General features: G+C 44.5%; 1 protein-coding gene across 1 annotated transcript; it reads right to left on the reverse strand.

The window, feature by feature from the left end:
• Window positions 1–8,061: 8,061 nt before the first annotated feature.
• CGRRF1 (cell growth regulator with ring finger domain 1) lies at window positions 8,062–22,811 on the reverse strand. Its single transcript, XM_065636356.1, has 6 exons — window positions 22,633–22,811; window positions 15,667–15,806; window positions 14,210–14,387; window positions 13,869–14,016; window positions 10,455–10,562; window positions 8,062–9,361 (listed from the first exon to the last, which is right to left on the reverse strand). Exons 1-6 carry the CDS (start codon window positions 22,734–22,736, stop codon window positions 9,011–9,013), a joined length of 1,029 nt encoding a protein of 342 aa, XP_065492428.1. The 5' UTR covers window positions 22,737–22,811; the 3' UTR covers window positions 8,062–9,010.
• Between the last annotated feature and the right edge of the window lie 1,237 nt (window positions 22,812–24,048).

Raw genomic sequence — 24,048 nt, forward strand, 5'->3', positions numbered from 1 at the left:
GGCCCCTCTTCTCACGTGCTAACACCCTGTAAATGCCTGCTGGCGGGAGAACTCCCTGGATGGCTATATCCCATCGCCTCACGTCATGTTTACCTACAACACTCAGATTTTTTCAAACCATTTCCAGCCAGCAATGAAAGCAGCTTGTTGTAGGACTTGGAGCGGACTGAGGCTGCGTTGCGAGCAGATGGCCCTGATGAAACAAGACGCTGATCCCCAAGGAGGCACCATCCAACGGAGCTGCTCGACTCCCCGGCTCCAGCAGCTCCAAGATGGGCTTGGAGATGTGCATTAGCACGCACCAGTGAGAAATTGCTTCCCTAACTACCCCTTTCAAGCAATTCTGGTTCCAACTCAAGACATGTCAGCAGCACTGATACTAAGACAGTTTTCCTACCTAATTATTAATAATGAAGTGTGCCTGGTGCTGACAAAATGATGGTAATTTAAGGAGAATTTCCTTAAAGGAGAGTGGAAGAGTTGCCAGGCTGGGTGAAGTTTTAGATGTAGCCAGGATGCTGGGGTGAAGGGAAACCTTCACACTCTCACCCGATAAAATAGCAGAGGATCCAAGCATGAAAGGCAAACATTGGGGGAAATGGCTCACGTTGATCCTCCTGCTCCTGGCTCCAAACATGCAGCTTTCTGCAAAACCTGCCTAAGTAACAGGCATAACATGAGTATGGGCACATACTCATAGGATAGATCTAAATAGACATGATCCGCTGATCTAAGGGATATTCTGCATTTTGCTCAAGTTCTCTGAAGACATTGCAAGAAGCAACAAGAAGGGGACAAGACATGGAAACTGCGTGAACTGGGGAGAGAGTCTGCGTGTGCTTAGGAGGCAGGATGGGTTTGGCAGATCCAGATCCTGGATCCAGTCTCAGCTGTGTCCTTTATACTGTCTGCATGTCTCTTCTTCATCTCACCGCATCTCTGGCCACTCACTGGCCCAGGATGCCACCTACTCACCCTGGTACAGAGGTTGTTTCTCAGGAGACCTCCATAAATGGAGGCTGGCACGTCTATAAAGGACTAACAGCAAACTGGGTAACACCAGCCCCAACTCCCCAATGAGCCAGACTGGTTGTGCAACTCTCTGCCACATGTTTAAATTGCTGCTCAGAAGTTTTTACCTGTTTTCTTGAAAATGGAGAATAAATAAATATGTAAAATTGGAAATGTGGTTCTGCATATACCGACCTCAGCTACCCCAGCTTGTCTCCAGCCACCACCCAGCAGAGGACAGAGGAGGTCACCGCTTCCACGAGGAGTCTGGCATGGGTGTGGGGAACCCTGGCAGCTCTGCTAAAATGCCCCCAAACCGCCACTCCTGTCTTCGTGGATATCAACAAGTTTATTTGCAAGAGGTGGGAGAAAAGAAAAGAGGAGGAGAGAGGAGGAGAGAGGAGGAGAGAGGAGGAGAGAGGAGGAGAGAGGAGGAGAGAGGAGGAGAGAGGAGGAGAGAGGAGGAGAGAGGAGGAGAGAGGAGGAGAGAGGAGGAGAGAGGAGGAGAGAGGAGGAGAGAGGAGGAGAGAGGAGGAGAGAGGAGGAGAGAGGAGGAGAGAGGAGATTCTCATGGAAATGAGAAGATGCAAAAAGGGGATAAATTAGATCAGATTTGGGCAGGTAAGGCCACCCAGCTGGACCAGGGTCCATCTCTAAATCCTGCTACAAAGGATCACATTGCTCCAAATAAGAGACATAAAAAAAAGACTGAAAAACATTCCTACCCTTGTGCTTTTCAGGAGCTTCTTTGGAAAAACAAAGCTCTTGATCAAGAACCAGTGGCTACGTTTTTGGGTTCGCCTTGCCCTTGTATGGACTGGTCCCGCTCCCTGAAGCACAGACGACCACGTAGTTCACACACAAGATCACGCGTCGTGTTCTAGTGTAGATGGCTGGGCTTAAAACTGGTGCCGGCTCCGGGGCAAAGCTTTACAAGCTACCACACTTTGTGATTGTCCCCAACTTCAGTATCCAGCCATCTCTCTGTCCCCACCACCTCTTTCAGTGGCTTTCAGACTATGTGGGACAATGGAAATACTGGCAGCGCTGCAGAACATGGTTTTTGTGGGAACCTTTGGAGAATGATGCTCAATGTGCAGCAACCAGGAACATTTAAGGACACCATGGAAAATATGGCTTAATGAGGATATAAATGACCCCATCAAAACACGTCATCGGGTCAGGAGTCCTTTATATTATCAAATAGAATCATAGAACAGTTTGGGTTGGTAGGAACATTCAAAGCTCATTCAGTCCCACCCCTGCCATGAGCAGGGACATCTTCACCAGCTCAGGTTGCTCAGAGCCCCCTCCAGCCTGGCGTTGCAGGGCAGGAGAAAAGCAAATGGTTTGTTAATCATAGAGCATTAAATGGTGTTGGACTTGGAGTCTTTGTCGTTAAGTTGGCGCTGAAAGGGAAAACCAGAGCTGCCAGACTTATTTTACACATTTTCATGTCTCTGGGAAGACACTTAAAGATCGAAAGACTGGAAAAGCTATAGTCATTCTTAAATGTGAATCCACCAGCTCTTGGGAAACATCTTTCTTTTGGTCCTAGAGCAAAATGTAAAGGTAAATTCTTGTGTTACCCAAGCTGTCCTGGCAGAGGAGGGTTTGGATGATGCTGCAGCCACTCCAACCGGTGTTTGGTACTGACCGCCGAAGCCGGTTTTCAAAAGAAAGGCAGCAGCTGGGTTGTCAATCTTGTCTCTATGTACGGCAGCGTCTGGTGAAAAGCATCGCTTTTCAAGCTGTTGTACACCATAAATCGCTGCCTTGTTCTTACTTTGATCAATGAAACGTGCCGCTGTACAAAGAGGTCTGCTAACCTTGGCAAGCCGAGCAGCCGCAGGAGAAGACACAGTGCCCGACTCCCTCGGGGCTCCCTGCTTGCCATAATTATCCTCAGCAAGATCCCACCCCAGGCTTCCTGCAAGCTGGTGTGTTCTGAGCTTGCAGTCCAGGCTCTTTCCCTATAGGGGAAACCCTTGAAATCAAGGACCTTCAGGACCCAGAGACCAAAATCAAATAGCTTCGAGCATTTCACCAGCTAAGAAGTGACAGAACATCTCACGGTCAGTTCTGGTGGCAGGAGATTGATGCATGATGACCCCTGCTAGATCTCCGGGGTCTCACTGCCTCCCAACTTAAAAGAGCGTCTGCAGATGAAAAAAAGAAGAGGAACAACTATCAAAATCATTCACAGTTTAGCAATACTCCCTCTAGTCTGTTTGATAAAATATTGCTCATGAGGAGCTGATAGACACTGAAATAAACAGCACTATGAGAGAGATAAGTGATGCATTAGACTCCTCACCAGTCCCCTGACTACAGCTACTATTGCAAAATCTGCCAACAACTATTAGATGTGAAGTGGCTACACAATAGGAGAGTAAAAAAATATTAGGAACCGCCAAAAATCCTCATCTGATGAAGACAAAAGGCTGGAGGAGGCATGTGAAACCTAGAAACGCTTTTTAGGTACAAATCTTCTGATGCAAGGATGGCACAGACTGAGGATGTAAAAAACAGATAGCAACTAATTGTCAAGATAATTTATTGCTGGCCCCACAGAAGTAGTTCTAGGATTCACTCGACCCTCAGGGGCAACCAGACAGTGCGCAGGTAGTGCAGCAGGTTTCTAAGGAATGGAAATGCAGCGACTCCTCATGTCATGACTATGGCAAACATCTCAGTATTGCCCTTTCTATGGCTGAGGAGTTTGTGCATAGGGAGAAGGAGGAGTAAACAGAGTTTTTTAGGTTTCTCTGAACCCCGATGAAGGGTCAGTAATGTCAGCATTAATCTATAATGTCATTGCTTTTCAAAATACTGTTGGAGAAACAGAGCGACTCCTCACTTTGGACATCAGACTCCGTTGAAGACTTCACCTAGTCCTAAGGCTATGTTTACATACAATATTTTTACCGTTTTAAGTCATTCCTGTCATGAAATGGCTTACTTAAAGCAGGAGCTCTCCTAGCTTGGATGCAGCAGCATCCAGACAAAGGTGCCTTTATGTAGGTGTTGCACATTCCTACTAATTTATGGAACCAAACCAGTCGAAGCCCCTTTTTTACAGGCATAACCATCGCTGCACTACAAGCTTGTATCGCTCTACCCACATCACTCACGGACACAGGGGAGTAAAACCAATACAGAAACAACGTGTAGAGATGCCTGAGTGACTCCGTGCTGTTCAGCAGGGACTTTGCGAGCCCCTCTGTGGTCACCAGCTCAGCAAACATCCTGGGGGATGGTGGCTACACTGCTTCAGAGAGCAGTGGCAAAGCAGGGAGCGGGGTCTGCCTGGTTTTGGGGGACCCTGCAAAACACAGGACTCTCTAGTGCTCCATTATGGCCTGAGAGCTGCGCTCAGGTGCGCATTTGCGTTATAAGGCCACTGTATGCCATCAAAACAACATTAAAATGATAGTAATAATAAAGTTATCCAGAAATATAACCTTAATCCTCTTTTTCTCTTCGCCCTTTCTCCAGCAAGACAATACCAAGCCTTTCTAATGGCTTAGCTCAGAGGAGGACTTTGCTGTATCAGATAAAATTCAGCTATTCCTGGCATTAATTACATTAGCTATAAACATACAGGACACCAGGTACAACCTTTGCAAGGGCTGCACGTCCACTGCAGTGACAGAGGCCAGTCTGTTTATCCTGGATAGCAGGGCAATGGTGTAAATGGTGACCAGTGGCCAGTTACAGCAGGGACTTCCCTGTGACACACATCAGCCCCAGATCTCCTTCCCCTGGCAGGGATCTCCCAGAGCTTCATCAGGGCACAGGGGGACCAAGCAATGCAGAAACGAGCAGGAGAAACTCAGACCCCGATTCCTGGCTCCTTTTGCCATACTTAAGGTTTAAAGCCTGATGTTAGCAAGTAAATCATCGAATCATTAAGGTTGGAAGAGATCCTCAAGATTAAGTCCAGCCATTAACCCAATGATGTCACTGCCCCATGTCCCTGAGAACCTCATCTCCACGTCTGTTCAATCCCTCCAGGGATGGTGACTCCACCACTGCCCTGGGCAGCCTGTTCCAATGCCCCACAGCCCTTTCTGGGAAGAAATTGTTCCCAAGATCCAATCTAAACCTCTCCTGGTACAACTGGAGGCCGTTTCCTCTTGTCCTATCACTTGCTACATGGGAGAAAAGACCAACACCCTCCATGCTACAGCCTAAAATGAATAATTTTAATGAGATTCACACAGAAGCGTGTCTTAAAGCTGAACAAAACACGTACATGGGTTCTTATCTGCTCAAACCCAGCAAAACATGAGATGCTGAGCCCCCCTTAATCCCTGATGGGGAATGACACCGTGCCAGGTTGACAGCACTGGCTACTGGTTCTGGTGGTCACTGGTCATCCTAAGCGCTGGTGCCGTGACTTCATAGGGTCTGTAGTAGAAGCAAGAGCATTTTCATTGATGAGGATTAGGGGTCAGGGCATTAGCCAGTTTTCAAAGCACCTTATGGGAATTCTGATTTCTTCATGGGAACAGGAAGACCATTTTAAGATTAATTGACCTGAACTGTCTCCCTCCTACCGTCCACCCTCTACTTGGACGAGGCAGATCGGGAGGAGGGAAGATCCTACCAGAGAAACTTGTTCTACAGAAGATGTCCATGTCATAGTCCGTTGGCATTTGGAGAGTATCCAAATTTAATCCCCAAGTAACACCACTTAGCAGGATCAACTCATTTCAAAGCCTCAGTTCTAACTACAGCTGAAGAACCAAACCAAGCAGTGAGGTATCTCCCACCTTTCTCCTGCAGCAAAAAATCATTACAAATTTGTAATAACGCAACGCTGGTGACAAGAAGCAAGTCTTGTTGCCAGAAGTCTGCATATGTTCCTTGATGTCACCAAATCCACAAATATCATCTATAATGAGTGGAAGAGGAATGGTATATTACCTCTATTACAACGGGGTGACAGAGCAGAACAGTCTCTGGCAATATACTGTGTTTTTGTGGGTCACGGGAAGGTTTTATTTTTATCTCAGAGCCTTGAATCCCTGTTTTAAGACAACCAAGGGACACACGAGGCAGCTTTAGAGCTGCTCCTTTTCCTTCTCACCTGCTCTGTATTTTGAGGTGGCTTTTTAGAAGAAAGGCAAATGTAATAAACCAGCTACTGTACCTTTTATAACTCCCCGTCAGGTCTTTGATTTGGGCCAGCAAGGAGGCTTGTTAGATCTGATAAAGCAACTCAGCATCTCTGGAAAATGCTATTAAAAGAACATGAAACAAATGAAAAGCTGGGACAGACTTAATGGTAAATACATGGCCTGGCAGTTCAGCACAACTACATCCTGTTTGCCATTATTATTTAATACTGGCATCGATTGGTTGAAGGATGAGACAGACCACGCAATTCTCTGTGGGGTTTACTTGAACACCATTTCACTTGGAGACTAAACAAGCCCACAAGCTTGGATCACACTATCTTGTTGGGAAATTTTAATTAATTGATTTAATGTCAGGGACTACTGTGGTCAAGCAATAAACACCACCTCTTTGATCATCTACGTGGACAAACCAAGTCCCGACTAAATCTCAAGCGGTGCCCAACTTCAGGTTGGAACCAGTGCAGCATTAACCTGCTCCTCTGGAATAACGAGCTGGGCAGCCGCTATCCCACGTATATAAGCTGTTTGTATGGAAACAGCTATTGCCGTGGCTCAGGCTCTTTAGTCTTTGTATCATTTTTTTCTGAGAGCCCACAGAGGCCTAGAACAACTCACAGCAGCTCTCCATTTCGCAACTGCAACACATGAAGAGATGTCTGAAGAGTAATTAGTTCCACCAACATCACGTTAGCTGCTCCCCCGTAACAGCAGAACAAGGCTAGAGACACGGACAGGGAGGCTGAACTCAGCAACTGCCTCCACCAGGTATGCTGCAACTCAGCTAGCAAAACTAGTGTGAAACCACCTAGAAAGAGAAGGTAATTTTTAAGACTGATTTCACCCACTATTTCGTGCTCATTCTTGCACGTTCACATTCTCACTAGCGCCAAGACACACGTCTAAGCAGAGCGGTGAGGACTGCCTGTAGTGACACAGAGGACAAGTTCTCATCCTGCTTCAGTGATTCATCCCAAGTGATGAAGACACCGTTTGATATTTACAGTCTTTATACTCTCTCTTAATACAGGCAGCTCTGGGTCTGCTCGAGTCGGATCACGCTGTTGTTGTGCCACATCTGCATTGTGTTCTTATCTGAGGTATGGCCTTGCTGCCACCAACACTCATTCCTTCTGCTATTACATCCTTCTCTGCTCTCCTCTCACTATTCTCAGCCCTCTGGATCGCAGCATTTCCACACAGAACCACGTCTCCTACAGTTCTCCACAAGCACTGCTCAGTCCCCACAGACACCAGGTATTTAATTCCCGTTCGATATACAGTGCAAACAAGAGGCTGATTTGGCCAGCAGTTTATTCCCGAGTTGTCCCTGGCAAGGAAGGTCACTTGATGTACACCAGATAAATTGTCTTACAAACAGTATACTGATCACTGGCTGGAAATCTGGGGCTACGTGCATCAATTCCCAACCTCTAGCTGTCTTTACAATTTTTTCCACCACTATCACCTAAATCTTTTCCTCAGAGGCAATTGCCAAGAGTTTGGAAGCAGAGACATGAGAAAACAAAAACAGAAGAGTGATGGAAAGATGAAGATGGAATACCTTTGAGCAGGGGAAGCATCCTTCCCTGGTTTGGAGGTGTGCAGCACCTTGTGTGCACCTTGCAAGGCAGCAGGAACTGCAGGAGAACGCAGCTGAACAGCTCAGAGCGCGGCTTTCTGTCCCTGAAACTGAGCAGCTGTCCTGGAATAGGATGTGGGACAAAGCTGCAAGGGAACAAGAGGGAGGACAGAAAGCAGCTACTCCCCATTTTCTACATGTCCTAACGAGCATTTGTATTTTTGCCTTATACAAGCAGATGTGAAAACCAGCCCATTATCTTTAGGAGAATTAGGCTCTCTCTTAAGAAGCAAAACAATGCTTTCTCTTCTCAACAGCCATTTTTAATGCTTTTGACAATACACCATTGGAGTGGAAAATAAATTATTTTCTGCTGTTCTTTAGCTTCTGTCTTTGAGTAAGTAAATTCCCTGGACTATTGATAAAAGGTAAATTGTCAACTTTTCATCCAAGCTGACCATGCAAGTAAAAAGAGTTGGAAATTCCCCAAAGCAGGCTACTCATGGAAGAATAGCACCACAGAACTGCCCAAGTATCCGCTCTATGGAGTAATTAACGAACATTTGCTTGGATAACAAGTTCTTGCAGCCATTGCTAACAAGCCTGAAAGTCTGTGTCTCGAGATGCCACAGCAGAGGCTCAGTCTTGAAAGTGTCAGCAACGTTTAGTTCAAGCCAACAATAATCAACAAAAATCTTTCCACTCATTCAACGAGCTCTGGCTGAGGTCCCTCACGCACACACACAAATCTTTCAAAAGAGCCAGAAACTGTCCCGAATGCCTTCAACTCCCAGCTCCTGCCACAGTCTACAAAATAAACATTCACGGGTTTAACAACGAGGAATATTTACTTTCCTTCATGTGATACATTCTGTAAAGTGCCATGTTTCTAAATTACACCAAGTTAAAATTATATATTGCTCTAGTACTTTAAATACAATAAATATAGAATGAGCTGTGTGCAACTTCACTTGCAAGTTTTATTCTTTTTTTAGTAGATATACTAAACTTAGTAATCAAAATAGCCTCCAATAGTACTCCATGAAAAACTACTAAGAAGTTATAAATAAAATCACATCCTTCAAAGATATCCTACGCACTTCTTGCGTCCACATTGCATGGATAAATTTAGCGTTCCTGCGAGCATATGGAGCGAAGACAAATAAGGAAGCTGAAAATTACCTAACAATAAAAAGCAAAACCATACAAGTTAATGCTTGTTTTCTACATTTAATCTTGGCGCATACAACCCAGTCCTGCTTTTCCCCCCTCATTAAAAAACTCTTCCAGGAGGAACATCTTGCAAGATATGGGTTGATTCATCTTCATCTTGCTCCTTTTTACTGCAAAGCGGAAAAGATTCTTGAACAAACTGCCTACACATTGGGCACTGCTGAAAATACTTAATGCAGCCGTCACACAAGCACGTGTGTCTGCAGGGCAGGAGCACCCAGTTCACTGCACCGTTCTGGCAAACAACACAGTCTTTACTGGTTTCTTCATGCAATTCTGGTTCATCTTCAGCCAGTCCGGCCTTTTCTAGCAAGCTTCTGTCAGTGCTTCTCTCGCCAGGGGGTGTATCGCTTGAAGAGGGTGCAGTATTATTTGCAGACATAAAGAGCTGCTAAAATACACATATACACAAACATTTAGAAGTCAAGCAGCTCTCCCCCGGTACCTGAACACATGCATGCAATGTGAGTTCCACTGGGTCAGGTTCACTGGTCTGCACTGGGTCAAATCATGCCAGACTGACTCTTTGCATGAGGCCCCACAGTTGCCTGGCCTTCGGTTAAATGTATTTTGGAAGCATAAAATTACATAGAACACTGGGAAAATATTGAGGGTAAGTCATCAAGTCAATGTACATGCATGAACTTTAACAGAACTGCCCAGGTTTTGAACAGCTCAGGTTTCTGCTTCTGGTGTATCATTCTCTGCCTGGACGGTTGGTTCCACCCATTCCTACCAAAAATGTATCCACCAAGCCCTCAGATCTACTTCACTTACGCCATTCTGCTCTTGCTCATCTTACAATCCCCTTCGTCTTTTTGTCTTATTTTATATGAAACACAAATTCTTCTGGGCGTGATCTCTTAATAAAACCAGTAAACTACCATGCAGCCCAAGACAGCCATAAAATGCAGCTGCACAGTTATTTCTGTTCAGTTTAAGCAGTGTTTTTACAATGGCAACCATATATGAAAAGAGAGCTTAAGGGGATCAGCAGGGAAGTTTACCTGGATCAACGATGTCAGCAAAAAATGGCCAGGACAAACATTTATTTGGACAGATCTATTTCCAAATGAATGCTAACAGAGTCAATTGAATTAATTTGGCCCAATTTCTAGCTTATTGAAGGGCAGTACAGGATAAAGTGGTGGCTCAAGAGACTGGCAAGGAGGTAACAATAGTTCTGTAGAAAAGAAGCATTCTACAGCTAGTTAATGTCTTACTACCGCTTTAGTAAATCGACAGGACCTAGGCCTCTACACTAGAATCGAGTAATTTATCCAGGAAATCTTAAATATTTTCATATAAATTATTTCTGTACAGTAACTTTGGCTGGAACTACTGAACTGATAAAATAATTTTTGCTGTTATCCAGTTCGTTGCATGACAATAAAAGTCTTATACTAATTCAGGCTCCTGAAAGCCTGCCTAAACTAAACTTAACACTGTTGCCCAAATGAAACAAGATTCAGTATGTGGCTTACCTTCAGATCATGGTATTGACCTTGAGCTAGAAGTAGATACTGATATAATATTCTGCAGGAAAGTCTGTAGCTCTCGTCAGGAATGTGAATTACAGCCACCATTGAAATCTACAAAACAAAACAACCTATGTTTAATAACTTCTCGTTTTATCGTTCCTCTAGAACAGTTTGCTTGAAATTGCATACTTTGTTACAACCTCTGACCTGCTTATTTCTTTAGACAATCAAGACTTCAACAAGGTTGACTTCAAGCACAGATCAAAAAAATATGCTGGGCAAGGTAAAAACAGGACGTGGCACAATACAACACTTCGTGGTGCTGCAGGTTTCTGCCCTGGTTCTCCACTCTGACTGCTCTCACCCCAACCCAAAAAGGCACCTGTGCTGGTTTGACTGAAAGCAAGTTCATTATTTTCACATGCCTTTCTTTTTCGCAGCTAGCACAGTCGTTGTTTGGATTTAGTTTGAGAACAAGAAGATAACACCCCAGGGGACAGAATTAATGTTTTTCTTCAAGTAACTTTCCAGTGGTTTTGAGTTGGAACAAAGAGAATGGAATAGTCACTGTTATCTTCGCTGCTGTCTGGGAGCCAAGGTCGTTCTGTGCTATCTGCAGGTGCGAGGCCACGGACGGGACAGACCTTGACTGACACCAGGCTGATCAATTAGAATATTCCACGCCATTGGCATCATGCTCCCTATTTAAGGAGAGCTGGGTTTTCTGGCTAGGGAGACAGAGACCTGTTCTGGTTCTGCTCCATTCCAGTGGAGTTCTGTGCACTAAAACCAAGTACAACGTCTGCAGCCGCAGCCCGAGCTGTCCTCAACACACAGAATGATGCTCAAGCCGAAATCCGAGTGCAGAATTACAGAGGAACGCGTAAAAGGCAAAGTTTGCTCTGCTTTCTCCCACTTCCCTCTCAAACACACAGACTGCAGGTTGTAGACTCCAAAAATCATCGAGAAGTGTCACTGATCAGCTTGTAAACTGAGTAGGCAAAAGACAGATTTCACTGGAAAGGATTATGAAAGGACCCCATGGGCTGACTGTAGAGTCACTTTTCCGAAAATAAAAGCACTCTAAGCTTGCGCACTGTGCCTAATACCCCTCACCCTGCTCAAATGATATAATAGCCTCTAAAAAGCAGGGGAAAAAAAAAGTGAAATTCAATATTATTGTATTTCCCAGAAGCTGTCAAAAGAGAAACGAAATCTAGAAGAAGGTTTGTTTAAAAAAAAAAAAATTAAAGGCAAATCAGACGTGCACTTCAAAATCCACAATATAACTAATGACATGCAGAGTTTAAATACATACGCACCTATACATTTGTATTTATACTAACTGAATTTACTGTTTTTTGGCATTAAGGTCTTTTTTTTCTATATCGCAATGCGTAAAAAGCCAAACCAAACCAAACACCACACAAACCTCACACCACTATTAGCTTTGGATTGGAACCTGAAAGCCATTAAATCTCTATTAAAATGACAGATTTTGTGTTTTGATAATAAGAGCTTAAAAGTTAACAGTTCTCATTGTACTTGTGTTGTCATCCCACTGAAGTGCTTTCTCAATGACAATGCATGTTCTCAATTCACAGTTTGTTCAGACATGTATGCAACTTTTTAACTGGGAGTGGGACCAGTTCCCAACACAAGCATCTCGATCTTCAAGCTATTGCCTCCTCTGTGACACTGCCCTGTAGCATAGAAATATATACAGAAATATATTCTGCTATGATCTAATAGAAATGTGATGCTGTTTGATTACAGAATCCCTTCTCCTTGAGCACCAGATATTTCCTCTCATTGTAAATACTTGCACATCATAATCAAGTTACTCTCAATCTTTATATTTATACACAGGCCTAAGATCTGAGTCTTCTTCCACTTTATCCCTGCCAGTCTTCAAATAATTTCTGTAACTCTTATATATGGTCATGCTAGTTTTGTGGAGATAAATTATGACACAAAACCAAACAGCTACCATCTGGCTGCAAATACACTTAGGATGAAAATAGACCTCCCTGAAAAGAAATACTGGAACACCTTCCATAGCGATGGATGCACAAACACACACAAAATAAATCAAGATGGAGCTCAATGCACTGCTGTAAGAATCCATACCATCCCTTGCAGTAATATCATAGTGGCCAGGGTGGCAAAGATCCCTTTCCACACTACATTTATGCTTTACGAGTTTGTTTCAACAATAACAGATGCAATTCTGACATTTGTGTGGCAAGGAGTTCAGGTGGAGTTACTCTTTTGGCCAGATTATTAACAGGTTCTAGTTGCATTCCTTTTCTCCCAAACCGGGGGAAAAATATCTCCCACACTCTCCTTCTTCTATGTTAAATAACAAAGGAGAGGTGTTACAAATTCACATCCACGTTAATGTCAAGCACATTCAAATATGACATTTATAGTCTCTTTATATTAAACTAATCTGAGCTCTAAACATACCTACATGTACTAATCTGGGAAGCAGCTGGCGGATGGAAATCTCCCGTGGGGACAAGAGGGAGGAAGACAGTCCTAAGGTGAAATGACAAGAAGCCAAGGACAGGCGTCACTTGGGAAGGGAACAGATTTCTTAGGCACAATTCCCAAATAAACATATGGAAAAGCATTGAGTGGATTTAGGCAATTTGCTTCTGAGCTCATTTGTATTATCGTTCAGGCAGTTAGTGCTAACAGATTATCAATGAAATTAAAAGATGGGAGATAAAAGTGTGTCCCAAATCGTTCCAAAAAGAATGAGTCAGTTTAGAGTATAGCAGGGATATTGAACTGCATGTGAGAAGGCTGAAGCTGCTTTATGTGTAAGAGATGAGGAGGAGACCTTTTTGTGGAGCTGAGCATCTCATCTCAGTCTCCTGCAGGACCTTCACACTTTCCTGTGAATGGCCTGGAGCTGGCTACTGTGAGACATAACGTACCGCATTACACACCCTCGGGCTGGCGCAGGAAGGTAATTTCTATGTTCCTAACAGTTGAGTCAGCAATCAACTCAGATATCTGTGCCAGACACTAAAAAAAAAAAAAAATCCTCCTGCTTTGCCAACAGTAATCCAAAAGATTGTATCAGCCCAAGAGCTCCACCACAGGTTTGTGTGACCAGAAAAATCAGAGTAATAGCTTACTAACCTGTGAAAACCTGAGTTTGTCTGGCCACAGGGCTTACCACAGAGATTTTTGCAGATATGAGCTCTGTGAAAATTGTCAGCATCTTTTGAATGGCATACATAGTTTTTATATAACAATTATTCTTGCTCTCCTGGAGTCATCAGTGCTAAAGTTAGGGACCAAAGTTGGAGGACAGGGAAAGGATACTGTTTTATTCAAGCCTGTCTCCTGAAACATTCAGATCTTAAATACAGTGGCCCTAAAAGATATTCTTATATTACTTACAATATCGTATACTTCTCTGTCTTCTTCATCAGCTAACGTCAACAATGCTACCAAGGGATAGCGAGATCTAGGCACTGGTCCAAAATCAACAACTTGAGCATCTTCTGGTAACTGACAATATTTTTCTTCCTTGTCATTTTTTTTAATGCTTTATATGTGTCAAGGAAAATAATCAGTGTCGCTGCAATTGTAGACAAATGTGACGTTTGCATAAAGAATGTTTTTCATCATATTTGTTCATAAATACATTGTGCCAAGAACTGCAGAGCATTCACAAGTCTCAACATTCCCTGTGCCAACAGATTAGCATATTTTGTCACAACAATTGAAAAAAAGGATACAAATACTGTTGTCGATAGAGATATTCGCTGTACAGAGCATCCTCTAATGCCTGAGGAGTCTTTATTCTGAAGCAGTAGACGTGTTTCTGCAACGCTTCGTGGAGTTTTTGAACACTGCAGCCCCAGTAGCATGTGAGAATACAGTCTTCCAGACAATCAGGTGTCAGTGTCATACCCTCTTGTAGAAAGAAGATAAGGATTTCATTAACTCACTGGAGTAATGTACTCTGGAACTGCTAAGTTAAGGTACTTAAAGGGCAACAGGCAGAAAACAATTTCAGTGTCGCAGGTTTTTGTCATTATAATCTAGTTTTCTAAGAGTTTAGACTAAGTTTAGTGCTTATTAAAGTCCATGGAGATTAGGAAGTAGGTGTGAAGAGGTAAAATGACTAATTAAGCTAACAAGAGTAGCATGTGCATCTTATGAAAGGTAAATTTTAACTTCTGGTAACATTTTACACACTTGGTGGCAGACCCAAGAGCACAACCCCTCGACCAAAGTCCATTCCCTCTTTAGATAATGGTATCCAATGTATCACTGGTCTACAACACCCTCTCTGGTCTTAAAGAATAAGGCCCTCTTGGTCATGCAGAGGGAGGATACGGAGCATTTATGTGCTCCACTGCTTTTATAAAGATACTCAAGTAAATACTTTTGTACAAAGCACTCAAGCCATTAACTTCTAAACACTTACTGCACAAACAGGAGCAGAACTCTTGAAAAGTCCCCCCAAATTCAAGTGCTCAAACCTTCGGAAAAATCCAAGTCACCTGAACACTAAGTTGTTATGCGTTTGTGTTTGGTTTGTTTTGTTTTTCCCTCCGGCCGAGCAAGAGTAAAACTGCTGCAGCCCTTTTTTTATTCACAGAAAGGCTCCACATCTGCGTGCATGGAAGATGCTCAGCTTTGCTTACTACTCCCCAATGATGCAGAAGGGCATGAATTTCACTTCCTATGTGGGTGATTTCAAGGCTATTATGAACTACTTCAACTGTGATGCGAACAGATATTTAAATTCAGTTTTCACTCAAGCACTGATAGAAAGATCTGGAGATTTTTTTTTAAATTATTTTTTAAGTAGTGCACTTCCAAACACTGCTAGAGATCTCAACTTAGATTTACGTGAGTGGCATATATTCTATAAGTATTCCATAGAATTCTACAATTCAAACGCCCACAGCAGCTGGTAATCTGCAAATGTTTCTGTTATTTAAAAATCTGTTACAGCAGGAGGTGCTTCATTAATAAGAGTTAATCTGCACTTAAATATCCAAATATTTCTCTTTTAAAAGCACCACATTTATGAGCTGTGTAAAAATTATTATTTCTGTTGTAATGATGGGACGAAGCATGTTGATGAGGAATTTTGATAAAAGGGTGAGAGCAAGAAAACAGAAAAGTGCTATGTTCAGGAAACCAAACTGGCAAAAATCAAGCACATCTGAAATCCACTGACTTGTTACTGAAGCTGTGGCAGGATGAGTGATTTCTAACCCAAAAGGATTCTTCACTTGTCTCATCCGCTTTTTCAATACTCTTGTGCTTGATTCTGTTTCTTCTGAGTTTCTCAGAATAACAGGAACGACCAACCCAAAGCTATGAAACATAAAACAAGAAAAACAAGTGGGTTAAGTGTTAGTGTTGACACATTTGAATTTTTCTTCAGCTCTAAATATAATAGCTAGCAGCACAACAAACAGCTTGGCTTTGCAGAATACTGCTAGGATGTATACGTAGTACAGCTTGCCAATCTGACTCCAGCTTTCCATGGCAGAAGGCAGGAGTCTTCACAGGGACACAGAAAAAACTCATTTCCAGAAAGAGAATAAAATGGTCAATGCCCTCTAGTGGTAAATGGTAAGCCAGAGCTTTCTCCTAATTGACATTCTGCACATCCAGTCACAAGACCAAAAAAACAAAAAAACCACCCAAAAACCAAACAAACCCACCAAACAAAACCAAAAACCACCAAACAAAAAAACCTGCTGCTTGCAAAGATGGAAAAGCCTTAATGGGCTGGGTGCTCAAAAGGAAGACCTCATGCGTAAATCATTCAGCCCTAAGATATTTCTAGCTGTAACTACAGCCAGCAAGATTTTTTTTATGGGAGACTAAGATCCTTATTTTCCACATGAACCTCAATTACAATAATATGCTGATATTAAATCAGGGGCCATAAAGCTTCTGCTTTGAGCCAGAAACCAAGTGCAAAATAATCAAGACTCTAAATCAAGGCTGAGTCTCTAAGAACCCTTCAAAGCTGAAACTAGCACGCTAGCCCAAGTGAGATTCTGACTCTAGAAGGGTAACAAATCCGAGGTTTAAAAGTTTAAACACCCTATCAATCAAAATCAAAATCAAAGAATGTGAGGAAGAATATTTTGGGATGATTTCTGACATCAATTAAAAAAACCCAAGATTTTCATGTTGCCCGAGGCTTTTAAAAGAACCACTACAGAAGACTAGGATCTACAAAACAAGCTCCACGACGGACTGTCTTTTACACTTGGTTAAAAATAATTCACTTTTTAAAGTTATAGCAATAACTTTCAATAACCAAAAGCTGATTAGAGAAACTGCCCCAGATATGCAATCAGAAGACTACTTTGGAGACTGAAGAGATTTTCTTAACTGCATTAATCCATCCCGTCTCATTAGTAAAGCAACAGGCAGAGGCTGTGGGAGTCTTTTGTTAACGCATTTTAGAAAACAGTTATTAATTAGCTCAGGCTGTACTTTCCTGAATTTGTGCTTTTGTTGCTGCCACCTGTACTGTTGAAGCAATGGCCTGTTTAATGGCTTTGAACTTGGGTTTATGCAGCCATCAGCATATTGGGTGCTGGAAAACTCGGAATGGCACAAAGCGTCGGCTCTTCCCTGCATCATTTTTTTCCATTTACTATACTGAAATAGCGGCGGTTACGGTAAGATGGGTCTCACATCAATAACCCGAGCTGAAAAGGGCACGACCAACCTCAATGTAATCAGTTTGAAAATTGCTAAAGTAATTTCATGTACAATGCAGCTCTGAGCCAAACAGGCAATTGTGTGGCTTAACTGCTACTTTTCCCTGGGTTTAAAATCTTTTCTAACTCCTGTGTGTCAAACGAAGAAGAAAAGCAGAGCTTTTACTGACACTGGGCTCCCTCCTATTGATTCACGGTGCAGGGGTGCCCTTTGTGAGACTAACAGGGAAAAACATCAGTCAAAAGTGATTTTCAATTTGAGGAAAGTATCTCAGGAAAAAAAAAATTCTCAAAGCCATTCTCAACAGGAACAACCTGTTCCTGGGAGTCTAACAAATATTTGCCTTTACTGTTTAACATCTTGCCTTGCCTGAGTGCCACAGATACACCGAAGAGGAAAGAGACTGAGCTGGTGGAAAATATTCTATACTCATTAGTCCATCTTTGATAAATTCCTTTGGTTTGCTAGATTCTGATGGAAACATTTGCATTTCTTCAATGATATAATATAGGGCGCTCGGCCATACTTATTTTGCGCACATGGAGGGTCAAATTTCTCTCCGATGGAAGTAAAACTAGCCGTGCTGACTTCACTGGGGCTGTAATGAACTGCACCAGTTAAACATTTAACAAAGAAACCAGGTGCAGCAGCTCTTTCACTTACTTGGTATCCAAAACTGAGCAGAGCTAATCTCTCCAAACGCACAGAAAGATGCCTCCTGTTTTACACCATCTGGCTGATTCTGAAGTAAAACCCCTGTTCTTTGGAAACTTTCTTCACTGGATAATCGCCATGAAAAGCAGCCACGGAAAAAAGCCTGTAATACAGTTTTAGCAGCAGCTGAAGGCGGAAAGGCCTTTCTGTTCAACAGTAAGGTACAGCGTCTCTGTAAATTTTAATGTAGTATTCAGGATATGAATGATCAATAGAGATACAGATGTATTTCACGATCTAACATTCTATCAGATCATTAGCTGGTATAGGGGAAAATTAATTTATTCAGAACAACGCTAGTTTAGAAAGGGCAGGAGTTTCCACTGGTTTTGTTCATGAATTAAATTTCTTCAAAGAGCCGCCTGGACCTCAAACAGGTATCGAGCCTGCAGCTCCTCCTAATACGAGTGCTAAGCTAAAAAGATGATGCAGAGGACCATATTGAGCTAATCTAAATTCCCCTTCAATCCCATCCCCAGAGCATCTAACGGGCTGGCTCTACAAAGCTGCCTGTGCAGGAACCTACTGCGACTCTGAGCAGAGCCACAAGGATCCAGGGCTGGCCATAAAAACAGACGTTCATCAAATCAGTGCATGATTTTGCAAATGCAAACATTAAGATTCCTAAGCAGTTGGTGTTTTTCAGGCTGACTGACACCACTACGAACACTTCCATAAAACAAGCTGACAATCGACGCCAAAAATGACGGGGGAAACAAAATGTCATTACAGCAATATATCAAGTATTATGTACTTATACGACATCATATGCATTTATAGTACTCTGTGTAGCAAATAAAGGATCAAGTTGTTTTCACGAGCAAGTTCAAGAGCACTTAGACTGTAACTGCAGCTGCAGACAGGCTGAAATTGCTTGGAGGCTCTTGGTCACACGGCTACAGCAAATATCTCTGAGCAGCTGCCACCTACTTGTATGTGCTGAGCTCCTGGCTACTGCATCGACTTGACTAACAGCTCCTTAACAAACTGGTGTGAGGACAGTTTGTATCTATTTACATAAACTGCAATAATATCTAGTGCAGATGCACCTAGAATCTCTGTTCCTGAAATAAAAATCCATCTGGATGGTCCTCTGCACACTATGTAGCCCAAAAAGCATCAATGGACATGTGTGCAGACGTAAGGATCTCCTGGCACACCTATTTCACAGAATCACAGAATGTTAGGGATTGGAAGGGACCTCGAAAGATCATCTAGTCCAATCCCCCTGCCAGAGCAGGAACACCTAGGTGAGGTTACACAGGAAGGCGTCCAGGCGGGTTTTGAATGTCTCCAGAGAAGGAGACTCCGCAACCTCCTTGGGCAGCCTGTTCCAGTGTTCTGTCACCCTCACTGAGAAGAAGTTTCTTCTCAAATTTAAGTGGAACCTCTTGTGTTCCAGCTTGAACCCATTACCCCTTGTCTTACTGTTGGTTGTCACCGAGAAGAGCCTGGCTCCATCCTCGTGACACCCACCCTTTATATATTTATAAACATTGATGAGGTCACCCCTCAGTCTCCTCTTCTCCAAGCTAAAGAGCCCCAGCTCCCTCAGCCTTTCCTCATAAGGGAGATGCTCCACTCCCTTCATCATCTTTGTGGCCCTGCGCTGGACTCTCTCCAGCAGTTCCCTGTCCTTCTTGAACTGAGGGGCCCAGAACTGGACACAATATTCCAGATGAGGTCTCACCAGGGCAGAGTAGAGGGGAAGGAGAACCTCTCTCGACCTACTAACCACCCCGCTTCTAATACACCCCAGGATGCCATTGGCCTTCTTGGCCACAAGGGCACAGTACTGGCTCATGGTCATCCTGCTGTCCACCAGGACCCCCAGGTCCCTTTCCCCTACACTGCTCTCTAATAGGTCATTCCCCAACCTATACTGGAACCTGGGGTTGTTCCTGCCCAGATGCAAGACTCTACATTTTCCCTTGTTATATTTCATTAAATTTTTCCCCGCCCAACTCTCTAGCCTGTCCAGATCTCGCTGGATGGCAGCACAGCCCTCTGGCGTGTCAGCCACTCCTCTCAGCTTGGTGTCATCAGCAAACTTGCTGATAGTGCACTCAATTCCCTCATCCAAGTCATTGATGAATATATTGAACAGTATTGGTCCCAGAACTGACCCTTGAGGCACTCCACTAGATACAGGCCTCCAACCAGACTCTGCCCCATTGATCACGACTCTCTGGCTTCTCTCCTTCAGCCAGTTTGCAGTCCACCTCACTACCCGATCATCCAGTCCACACTTCCTCAGTTTTGCCGTGAGGATGCTGTGGGAGACGGTGTCAAATGCTTTGCTGAAGTCAAGGTAGACCACATCCACTGCTCTGCCATCGTCAATCCACCTTATTACGTCTTCATAAAAGGCTATGAGGTTGGTCAAACATGACTTCCCCTTGGTGAAGCCATGTTGACTGTCCCTGATGACCCTCTTATCCTTGATATGTCTTAAGATGGCACCAAGGATAAGGTGTTCCATCACTTTCCCAGGGATGGAGGTGAGGCTGACCGGTCTATAGTTGCCCGGGTCCTCCTTCTTGCCCTTTTTGAAGACCGGAGTGACATTTGCTTTCCTCCAGTCCTCAGGCACCTCTCCCGTTTCCCAAGACTTGTATTTCAGACATTTTGCAGCAGGGGATTGCAAAGTGTGGATTCTAAGTAGGTAAATAAAGATTAAATTGATAAAGGATCAGTGGTTTGGGATATACATGCAGAACATTCATTTGAATCATGATTCAGTATACTTTTGGTAAAGATAGTATCTTTAAAGAACTGATACAGCAAAAAAGGAAAAGTGGAGAGAAGCGGATGACAATATAATACCACCAGTGTGCACTGGGACAGAGAGAATGATGAAAAGAATTTCTACCACCTTTCTCTCCAGGTAAATAATGAGGTGGAGCTTCATCCAGCAGGCAGATAAGAAACAAAAAGTAGTCTTGCCTTTACTACCACCTACCCAGCACTAGGGGAGGCAATGCAAAACAAACAAAAAAAAAACTTTCCACAAAGCATATCTGGAAGATCAAAAGATACATTCATTCACACCAAAGGCAATAGACAGCATATGTTTGAGCCAGTGGCAGCTAACAAAGTGATGTAAACAAGGGAAAGACTTTGCACTAAAGGAAAAGTCAGGCAGAGTATTTATAAGCTGCCAAGAGAACAAACAGCTACAGCTAAAACATCTGTAATTCAAAAGGAGACAAAGGAAGGAACACACTGAAGCACAGCACTACAGTTATTAATGTTAAGCCAATGGGAGGAAATACAACAACTCCATTTTATTCTCTCCAGAAGCGTGGTGTATCCACAATTCCTACATAAAATATTTTGATTGCTAATCAATGCCCTCCACTTGGCAAGTATCAGTATTTACATTTATGGACACTCCTGAGTTAGCAGGAAAACAAACGGAACAGTGCTACAGACAGACATTCAGGGATCTGTTTCTGAAAAAGGCAACAGTAATACCTTTGCTGAATCCTCTCAAACATGAATAGGAGAGTGTCTGCCACTCATCACCCCTTTAGACACTTTAGCAGGTCAGCTCTTTAAGGGTTCTCCCCATATCAGTCCCAGCGCCCTGTTCCGTTCACCTCAAACACCCACTTCGCTGAGCTTCAGCAGCAGAACAGCCTGGTGGCCCATCAGCGGTCCTGGGTAGTCTCAGACCTCAGTAACAACCCTGCCTTAAAGCTTGGCAGATTTAGCTGCTACTTGGCCTAACACCAGGCACTTTACTCCATATCTGCTCATTTGAACTACCACCAAGATCTGAGATATCCATCTCCAACAGTGCCAAACTTTTCCCTTGGAGCAGCCTGCCCTGATCCCCACCCCCTCACTCAAGGTCAGGTCTTCTCCCAGCCACTGTGTTTTCTCCACAGCTTTCATCACAGAATCACTGAATGGTGGGGGTTGGAAGAGACCTCTGGAGATCATCCAGTCCAACCCCCCTGCTCACGCAGGGTCACCAGAGCAGATCACACAGGTTGGTCCAGGCGGGTTTGAATGTCTCCAGAGGAGACTCCACACCCGCTCTGGGCAGCCTGGTCCAGGCTCTGGCACCTCCCAGCAAAGAAGTTTCTCCTCATGTTCACATGGAACCTCTTGTGTTTCAGTCTGTGCCCGTTGCCCCTCATCCTGTCATTGGGCACCACTGAAAAGGGTCTGGTCCATCCTCTTGACATACACTCCTGGGATATTTATAAACATTGCTCAGCTCCCCTCTCAGCTTCTCTTCTCCAGCTGAACAGCCCCAGCTCTCTCAGTGTCTTCTCATCACAAAGATGCTCCAGACCCCTCAGCATCTCTGTGTCCCTCCCACGGACTCTCTCCAGTAATTCCTTGTCCTTCTTAAACCAGGGAGCCCAGAACTGGACACACAACTCCAGATGCAGCCTTACCATCCTCCCCTTCTCCTACAAGAGCAGCCCCTATGGTCAGTGCTGGCCCTCCTCACCTTCCTTTCTTCAACACAACCCCAATTTTCCAACCACTGCCAGGCCCCACACTCTCATCCCTGCCATCCCCAGCACTGCCCCACCCCAGGGCCACCCCAGAGCTCACACCTCAAGGGGTGCCAGCTCCCATTACTTCCCTCCCACACCGTGCCACCTCACTACACCGTCAGACCTCCGCAGCCGGGGCCCATCACCCCTAAGCCGGCCTCCACGAGCAACACCAGCGCCGCAGGGCCGGTGTGGTCCCCACACGCTGCCCCCGCTGCACTCACCAGCCCAGCACCAGGCCGCTGGTAACGAGGAAGCAGATGAACACCACGGTGATGCAGAAGAGCGGTAAGTCCTCGTAGAGCATAACGAGGAACACTTCAGCCATGGGGCCGACGGGGCCGGCCCGCACCGGCCCACAGCGGAGGAACCGCCAGGCCAGGCCGCGCCGCCCGCCCCGGCCCGCAGCCCCGCGCATGCGCGATAGCTGAGCGAAGCCACTACCCTCAGCTTGCCCGGAGGTGGGCGGGGCCGGAGGCGGGGCCAAGGATCGAGTGTTGGCGCGAGGCTTCCGCAGCTGCCTGGGTTTACTCAGAGCATTTAAATAATCAAAAAAACCCCGCGTACGTGTCCATTCTGCACAACCCACCTTCAAACATCTCAGTGCCTTATCTGTGGCGCTTGGAAAACTGAGCTGGAGTAAGTAAGGGAAGCTGTGAACCTCCTCCCGCGACCTCTGCTCCTAAACAGAGCAGAACACAAATAGGTTTTGTGTAACAAGATGAATAAACAAACTACCTACGCAATACTGAAACAGGTGCATTTAAGAGCATATGGAGATTCAGTGACGCTTCAACAGCTGCTCGGCAATCCTGCACTTCTGTGGTGCTTACTGAAGCTCTTGCCGAAAATCTGCTATTTTATGTAATAGATCTGGCATTTAAGTCATTAATATAATCTGCAAGAAGTCAAATCTGAGATGTGAAGTATAGTTTAATCCACTCCAAGCAAGCAAAGAGATGATTTTTTCCAATTCTCACTGTTATGGGATGGCCGAGAAGGCATTTTCTTTTCCGCTACAGCAGCTTAAATCCCCGGTAGCACAAAAAAGGCCAGATATTTCCTTAGCACCGGGGCAGACCTCCACCAACAGCCAATTATGGGAGAGAACTGGCTGCCTCACACTCGCTGCTTGTATTTGTGAGCTCCAGATCCTGCTGTACTTCCAGAATTACGCTCAACTTGTATAAACAACAAGCACCACGAGCAGCAGAGCTCCCGATTTCTGTCTCGTGCTTGAATTTTCTCATCTTTATTGAGACGGAAATTCCAGCCGAAGCTTTTTTAAGAGTCATTTTTCCGTGTGCGTTCTCTGGTGTTTTAGCAAAGGATGTGACGTTACTAACAGGCCTCAACGGCCTCATCTGACCGTGGTCACCCCGCATGGGCTGATATCCCTGCCCGGCATCGGCATCATGAGGCTCCTCTGCGAATCGGGGTTTAAATATCGTCACCCTCAAGTGACATTAACCGCTAACAAACAGAATCCCTCGGCTCGAAGCCCGTTTCTCCGCGCCCCCAGGAGCAGCCCCGCGCTTGACGGACCCTACGTGAGGAAACCCCCGCCCGCCCCTTGCACACGGCCCCGCCCCTTGCACACGGCCCCGCCCCTTGCACACGGCCCCGCCCCGTTGCCATGA

The sequence above is a fragment of the Caloenas nicobarica genome, chromosome 5 (assembly GCF_036013445.1).
Source record: "Caloenas nicobarica isolate bCalNic1 chromosome 5, bCalNic1.hap1, whole genome shotgun sequence".
In the NCBI taxonomy this organism is placed as follows: domain Eukaryota; kingdom Metazoa; phylum Chordata; class Aves; order Columbiformes; family Columbidae; genus Caloenas; species Caloenas nicobarica.

What these genes read in the sequence shown, in the direction of transcription:
- CGRRF1 (XM_065636356.1), bottom strand. Translation starts at nt 22,736, where the DNA reads ATGGCTGAAGTGTTCCTCGTTATGCTCTACGAGGACTTACCGCTCTTC. An exon ending in TGCCACAGCTTCAGTAACAA is followed by an intron (nt 14,388 to 15,666) that starts GTCAGTGGATTT and finishes TCTTTCTACAAG; the next exon opens with AGGGTATGACACTGACACCT. An exon ending in CTCTATCGACAACAGTATTT is followed by an intron (nt 14,017 to 14,209) that starts GTATCCTTTTTT and finishes ACACATATAAAG; the next exon opens with CATTAAAAAAAATGACAAGG.